The sequence below is a fragment of the Asparagus officinalis genome, chromosome 7, assembly GCF_001876935.1.
Source record: "Asparagus officinalis chromosome 7, Aspof.V1, whole genome shotgun sequence".
In the NCBI taxonomy this organism is placed as follows: Eukaryota; Viridiplantae; Streptophyta; class Magnoliopsida; order Asparagales; family Asparagaceae; genus Asparagus; species Asparagus officinalis.
The window spans coordinates 146,618,190-146,625,782 of record NC_033800.1 but is presented as its reverse complement, the minus strand read 5'-3'; the positions used below and the strand labels follow the sequence as shown (position 1 = coordinate 146,625,782).

At 35.2% G+C, this 7,593-nt stretch overlaps 1 protein-coding gene and 1 pseudogene across 2 annotated transcripts; one reads left to right on the top strand and one right to left on the bottom strand.

Annotated features, from left to right (window-relative positions):
- Positions 1,199 to 3,043, top strand: LOC109847930 (annotated as a pseudogene).
- On the bottom strand, positions 3,428 to 7,567 carry LOC109850192. Of its 2 annotated transcripts, none has more exons than XM_020420144.1 (6): positions 6,872 to 7,567; positions 6,719 to 6,789; positions 6,493 to 6,638; positions 6,308 to 6,389; positions 3,795 to 3,914; positions 3,428 to 3,675 (listed from the first exon to the last, which is right to left on the bottom strand). In XM_020420144.1, the coding sequence occupies exons 1-5, from the start codon at positions 6,903 to 6,905 to the stop codon at positions 3,801 to 3,803; spliced, it is 447 nt and encodes a 148-aa protein (XP_020275733.1). In that variant the 5' UTR covers positions 6,906 to 7,567; the 3' UTR covers positions 3,428 to 3,675; positions 3,795 to 3,800. The 2 variants fall into 2 exon arrangements, with proteins under 2 accessions (XP_020275733.1, XP_020275732.1); XM_020420143.1 differs by having other exon boundaries at positions 3,428 to 3,678; positions 6,872 to 7,566.

The window sequence follows — 7,593 nt, the reverse complement described above, 5'->3', positions numbered from 1 at the left end:
CTACTGTTCTTTCGATCGCGATTGCCATCAACTTCCTACACGCAAGCCCATGAGAGCTTGTGCAGGCTTCTGCATGCAGGGAGTAAATGCAAAATTATGGAGTGGAATTCACAGTTTTTGGGTGTTGATTGACGTGTCTGCACTCCAATACTTCTCTCTGTTTGAATAATGTTAGTGATTTAGGTACTTCTTCTGCTCATATGTAGTTAAACAGTTTCAAGTTGTAATTGATGGATTATCCCCAAAGTTTTTGTTCTGATCTGTAAAGCTTCAAGAAATTAAAAGATTTTGATATCGGGTTTATGATCGAAATAATTTCTTGGTGGGCAAACCCACGCTTAATTAGGGTACTTCACTGATTTCTGTTCATTATGAATTGTGTTGTTCTGCTCATGGTAGCAGAAATAACTCTAGTCGATACTGTTTCAACTGCCTAAGCTTAATTTCTTGTTAATTGGCTGAATGTTCAGGTTTTCGACGATTATGTTTGAAACAAATTTGTCGATAATATTCATGAATTGAGAGGTGGTGTGATGAGCAAGGAGGAAATTTGCTCGAAAATTAAGCTAGGAATATTGGCAGGAAGAACACCACTCGAGTGTACGTGGTTGGCTTAATTTGTTGAAGGTGTGACTGCAGTAGCTTTAATGGTTATGGGATTCGAAGTATGTGTAACAAATTGACAGTAGCACTATCATTTTTGAATCAATATTTGTTTCATTGTCTGTTTTATCCGACTCATACTGTGTGTTCCTCTATTATATTTGTCGAACTTTTAACAAGAGGGGTGGAAACTTGTTTGAGAGTTGAAATTTAAGCATTTGAAAAAAAAATGTAGCGAGTCAATTTTGATTAAGTAGTATCATTGAATTCTGAAAGAGGAAGGGATGTTAAAGTTCACGTCAAGTTGGACCTGACCAAGATACTGGGAGAAATATTAGTTTGTTAGTTGGATCAGAGTTCTTTTTTTTTGTCTTGTTGCTCCCCAAACATTACCACAATGCCAAGACTTGAAATCATAGTGGCTTCTCTGTATTTTTCAGTGTTAATTGCACTTGAGTACCCAATGTTTGCATCATTTTTAGCCATGCTACCCTAAAGATTTGAGGAAACAATTGCTGGTGAGAATCTTGAGGAATAAAATCTTTAATAGCCGGTTCTTCGGCTTTTTAGTATATCTGGAATCAAATAATACAAGATGCGTCATGTATACCGCGATTTCTTGCCTCGCCATATTTTCTACCGCTTCCATGCAGTGTGTGCATATGTATTCGATGTATCTTTGTTGCCATTTGTGTGCTTCTCTTCTGGTCATCTTTCGACATTGTATTGGCAGACCAGGTCTCTATATATAGTCGTTCCCCTCATGAAATTCAAAAGATCAACGGAGGTAATCACTTCGGCAAGCATTCTTTTCTTCATGCATAATACTGAACAATTGATTTCCCCTGCTTTTTGTGTTTCTTTTCCTTTTGTTTTAGAGCCAATGTAGCCATTAATGTTGTTACCATTGTAACCAAAACACTGTTTTGATCGATGGAGATATATCTGAACTATGATAAACATGTTAATAATTATTATTATTTTGTTGCCAGATAATTTTCTACTGTCATTTTCCGGATTTGTTACTTGCGCAACATACAACTACTGGTCTGTCTCGTATGCATTCCTTTTTCTTTTCATTTTTTTGAAAATATCAGCTACTCTTTTTTTCTTAACATGCATGTATCGAACTGGTCTTTTCTCTTTATTGCTCATGTTTATCTAGTGCCTAGACTAAATGATAATGATCTTTGCAGGTATGGCAGATTTAGTACTTGTTAACAGCGGATTCACCGCATCTACATTTGCAAAGACATTCTTATGTCTTCGTTCAAGAGGAGTCAGACCTGATATTCTTTACCCTGCAGTCAAACATGGGCCAATTTGATGGACCTTGTGCTTATATGTAACTGACATCCTTGTATGAGCTTTGCTACAGGGACCCAAAATATGGGACTAATAGGGGGGACAAGTGAGGTGTCCCTCTCCTATTGGATAATGAGTTGGTCATCATTAATGATGGCCAACTCATTATCCAATAGAAGGGGGACACCTCACTTGTCCCCTCTATTGGTCCCATATTTTGGGTCATTGGGGAATTTTTCTGCTTGTATATACCTTAAGTAACTACAGATCAAATAGCTAGATGTTGTTGCTACTTGGTAACCTCTTCTCTTGTTACTCAAAATTTTTTTTTTCAGGTTGAATTTCCTTTCTGTTAATCGATTTGAAAGAAAGAAGAATCTTCAACTGGCAATTTCGGCATTTGCACTGCTCCGTTCCTTGGGGAGTACTCTTCCTGACCAAAGCTTATCTGAAGCTACCTTGACAATTGCAGGTGATTGCTACCAATGTTTATTGTTTTCTCTTTGTTGCAATATCACTGTCTAATATATTTTTTGATTTACGGGTTTTCTTTGATCGTCCATAAATGTAACCGCTCCGTTATGAATTTGATGATATTTTCTTTTGTTATCATATATGATAGCTTGTCTTTTCATTTATGCTCATTCACATTTACATTTACTTGACGTTTGTCTGCGGAAGGTCATTCTATGAGGAGGATCATCACAAACTAAAATAAACATTACTCTTGTAGTTTATGAGTTCACTGCATTCATTTTGCTTACGATGGTTTTGTTTTTCAGGTGGCTTTGACAAACGTCTGAAGGAAAATGTCGAGTATCTAGAGGAACTTAAAGAGTTGGCTGAAACTGAAGGAGTTTCTGATCGTGTTAGGTTTGTTACATCCTGCTCAACTGCAGAAAGAAATGCTCTGCTCTCTGAATGTCTCTGTGTTTTATATACCCCAAAGGTAAGCAGAGTCCATTGTAATTTTTTTAAAGATACTTTTCCTCCTGGTTGTGTTGTTGATAAGAGTTCAATGAAATATCCCAATAACAACAAAAATACGCCAAACTGAAGAAAGAGAAAACATACCAGGCAATAAAACTACGCAAATGACCAGAAGTAAGCAAACTATAGAGTCAGCAATGATTCCCTCCAAAAGATTGTCTGCGGAAGGTCATTCTATGAGGAGGATCATCACAAACTAAAATAAACATTACTCTTGTAGTTTACCAGTTCACTGCATTCATTTAATTTGCTTACGATGGTTTTGCTTAAAAAGTAGGAAACTTATCTACTTTCCAGAATTAAAGATTATAGTTTGTAATTTTGGATTTTTAAATGGTATCATCTTAAACATTAGTAATAAAATTATCAAAAGATTTCTGCAAGTTTCCAAAATTTAAATTCTCTACAATTATTTTAAATGTCCGTTAAAACTTTTAGAACAAATTGACAAACTTATATATTCTCTTCCTGCTCTGATCTCATTTGCAAAATAAAATTGGATTACATCAATCTCTAGCAATTCTAGATCTCAAGTAATCTATTCAATTTATTAGACACAAAAAAAATAAAATTTATTCAGAATAATACAATTTTTCGATTAAGATATTTGAAAAATAAATAGTGCAGGAAACTTAAGGCATTACATTCAAATAGCCTGTTAGAGAGAAAAAAGAGATGGTAATATGAGATCAATAGCATCTCTCAACAGTGTACATCCCAGAATGATCCCCTTCTGGCTCACCTCATACCGATGAACTTCATTGCAGTCTTAGCCCGCTGCTAATAAATCCCAAATTGCAAAATAATTCGATAAGTCGATAATGACAAGGATACCTAACGATAAATTTAGTCTATCAGATGCATATGATGACATAATGGCACCCTAAATTCTGCACCTGATATTATGCAGCTCTTCTCAGCAACAGAGTCAATACATAACAGAGAGAAGAGTCCACCGTGGATAATGCAACTATCAGCAAGGCCATGAGCACAAGGGTAAGAGTAGCAGTCTTCCACTGCAGAAGAACCAAATTATCAGCAAGGCCATGAAGAAATACACGAACCATGATTTTAGAAAATAAATGGCCAAAAACATCGAAAACTTCAAAAACACGTCTCGTCAGTCAAGGGTATGATAAACAGAGGAAACTTTTGTTTAGTTTAGTGAAACACAGCATAAGTGAAGCTGTTTTAATTGAATCAGAAGTTGAAAACTGTCTACAAAATGTAATTTTCATGTGTGGCACAACATACAAAGGTGTTCCTGCTAAACGACTGGACTAATGCTAGTAATGACAAAATACTGTATGTCACAGGTAATATAGCATCCTAATTCCTACATCACATAAAAATAAGCCACAACGCCCAGAAAAGAAATAATCACCGAGAGAAACTAATTAAACAACCCACTGATGTTTGATAGTATTTTAACAAATTACTCCCCACTCCCAAGCCATGGCATTATCCATCAAAAATCAAGAATTATCACATGCAGCATTCTAGTTACAGATCCCTCCATGACCCCTAAAGACTTGGCTTGCAAATAATATCAGCAGAGTCATCTTATTACTTAATGGAAAGATGCATATAGCTTATTCATTTGATTAATCAATATCATTAGTTATATTTGGATATAATAATGGATAAAATTAGATTATAATTTTAATGTTAGGGGGAGTGAAAACAAAAGGGTAGGATATAAAGCCGCTAAACCATAAATTAGAAAATCCGGTCATAAAGATGAATGGAGCAAGGCCATACGGAAGTGTTATCCCATGTCCAAGTTTATTCATCAAAAGAATAATCAGAAAAAAATACTCGAAACTAATATCGGATAACTTGCTCACCTTTGGACTTAATTATTTTGAGTAAATAATATCAGTAAATGTAGGGAGTAATCAATTTTATTTTGTGATACATAAGCATCATCAATTGTTTCTCATCAGTAAAAACAGGAACACATTCAAAGGTAACTTGGATGCCTTTCATGATGCTGCCACAGATGCATCATCATAGACTGCGCCCTGCAACTCACTTCTAAGAAAGCTACATTGTCGTCAAAATAGACAATGGTTGGTGTTACATTGACCAGTTAAATCGATCAAACTCCCAAACAAAATAAGAAAGAAGATAAATTCATATATCATATCCTATATTGCTGATGGACTTCCTTTTCTTACCCGAATGAAGATAAAATCAATATTGTTAAAAGGGATGGCACTTACTGGTCGTCTGGTATGGCCTACCCCAAACAGTAAAATACACTGATCAAAGTTAAAATAGACTTCAAATGACAGTTTTATTGACAAAATTTACATCAGGTATTACCTAAAATGGTGAAGGTGTCATTCGCAAGGAGGAGATATTTAGTTACTAAAGGTAACACTTGATGGTTGTTTTCCCTTCCAGTATGAATGAAAAGGATATTGTCAAAAAACAAGCTGCATGTAGAATGGTTGATAAAGATGATGGTAACTGAAGTTACTGAACTACGAACAGCAGTCCAGATTGATGATTGACAATGAAAAAAGAGGTTTACTGAACCAGATGTTTCCGTGATCATACATGGAATATAACTTAAGATGGATTGGTGGAGATCATCACATCCAACAAAGTGGATGTTCAAGGACACTGGGTACACAGTTAAAAATCCTTAAAGCACTAAATAGCTCAATCTTGTTTGTTGAGTCTCAGCATGATATGATGGCACAAGCATCGGTATTGACCATCAGAATGAAATATGGCCTCTCGGTTCACAGCTTGAACTGCATATCTTCCTATTGGAGTGGATTGGATTGGATCACACACCCTTACGGATGTGAAGCACATCAGCCTTCTCTGTGTGAGACTACTAAAAGCATGTTCTGTCTTTCCCATTATTACTTTCCCATAAAAACATTGACCTGAAATTGAAAGCTACCACTCTCTCCAGTTCCAAACACAGAGTCACGTTTATCAAGTTGCAAGTGCTCGTTTCGTTGAAACTAGCTAGTTGCAGTTGCACGCAACTGAGTTAGTTTTCCCTAGTTGCAAGTGTTTGTTTCGTTGCAACTAGCTTGTTTAAGTTGCAACCGCAGTTGCAAAAACACTTGCAACGTGTGAATTATATCAAAATTGGGTGCAAATAAACTTGCAACTTAAAATAACATAGGTGCATAAGGCTTTTCGGACGTGGTTGTTCGGTGCAACATCACCAGCGACAATTATCTGAAGTAATGATTAATCGTTCAATACCATTCTAGCACATCCTTATGTGCATTTGACATCGATTGATTGTCTCCCTTACTAAAAATGAGTATCCAAACAGAAACCAAAGAGAAAGGAGTTCAAAAGTAAGTCATTTTACTTAGACAAACTAACTTGCTATATATGTAGGAGGAAATATGAAAAATACTAAACAGGTACAAACCGTGTCTTGGAAAGTAGGCCACTCTATGTATTTGAGTTGGCTAGGCTGTTCAGCTAGAAAAATAGCTAAAGATCTCAGGCTCCTGCAAAAAAAAAAAAGAAGGAATACAGTAGGTCCTGAGTTAACTATGCAAGCTTGTGTGAGCGTTGAAATGATAATTTTAAATCTATAAATTCTATACTGACCGCATCATGTCCTTAACCATATTTAGCAAGAAGGAATCGTGTTGGGACCCATCAGAAGATATAGCTTGGTGTACATTCCTTCCACTCGATGCACATTTAATGATTCTATAAATGGGAGAAGGATGTGGAATTGCTTTTATTGGAACCTGCAAATGAGAAAAGTACGGGATGAATTCAAAATAATCTATTTACTTGACAGTTAGTAAAAGTTCAATGTAGCACGAACCTTAAGAAGCCGCAATTGAAGTTTACTCGACTGATGAATAGAAACAAGCGGCCTGCTACATAAAATTGAACCTAGACAAGAAACAGATATCAATATAATGGACAACATAAAAATTATAAAATTTATAAAAGAGGTGAAGAAAAAGACCAAAACCTGAACGATAGGCCAGATTAGTAGCAGCAATCATCTCTCAAAACCTATGAATCCATAATAATAAAATAAAATAATAATAAAAAATAAAAAATAAAATAAAATCACTAACCTCTTATTTATTCCCACACACACATTTTCGTGCATTAGAACTTTTAATTATGATCAAGTAGCACAGTTTCAGCAAGTATTTGAATGCGAAATATTTAATTATAATCATCATATTGATGAGCTCTTCACTAAATATCAGGAAGTGTCAAGGGGAAAATAAAAATCATTAGTAACTACCAAGATAACCTTAGCAAGCAACAATCAAGATATCAAGTATTTTATTAAGAATTCATTTTCGCACAATCTTGTTAACATAGATAAATCATACTAATTAGGAATCCTAACAGTTGCAAAATACCCTTTTTAATTAACAAACTCCAATTACAACCCAAGAAAATTCATTTAAAAGAAACTATATAGTAACATTCAGATATTTGCGTATATTGTGTTTAACACCATTAAAACATGCCTCCTCATTCAAACAAAGGAAAAGGCGCAATAACAATAAATATGAATGAAAATAAATGCAGAAAATTTGATCTGAGTGATAACAATAATCAATTAAATGCAGGAAGTTTCAATTTTGAACACACAAACAAAAGCAGTTAGGGTTTTGATGGCGAAAAAAGATCAGAGATGGTTCGATGACGGCGCCGGAGATCGGCAGTACCTCG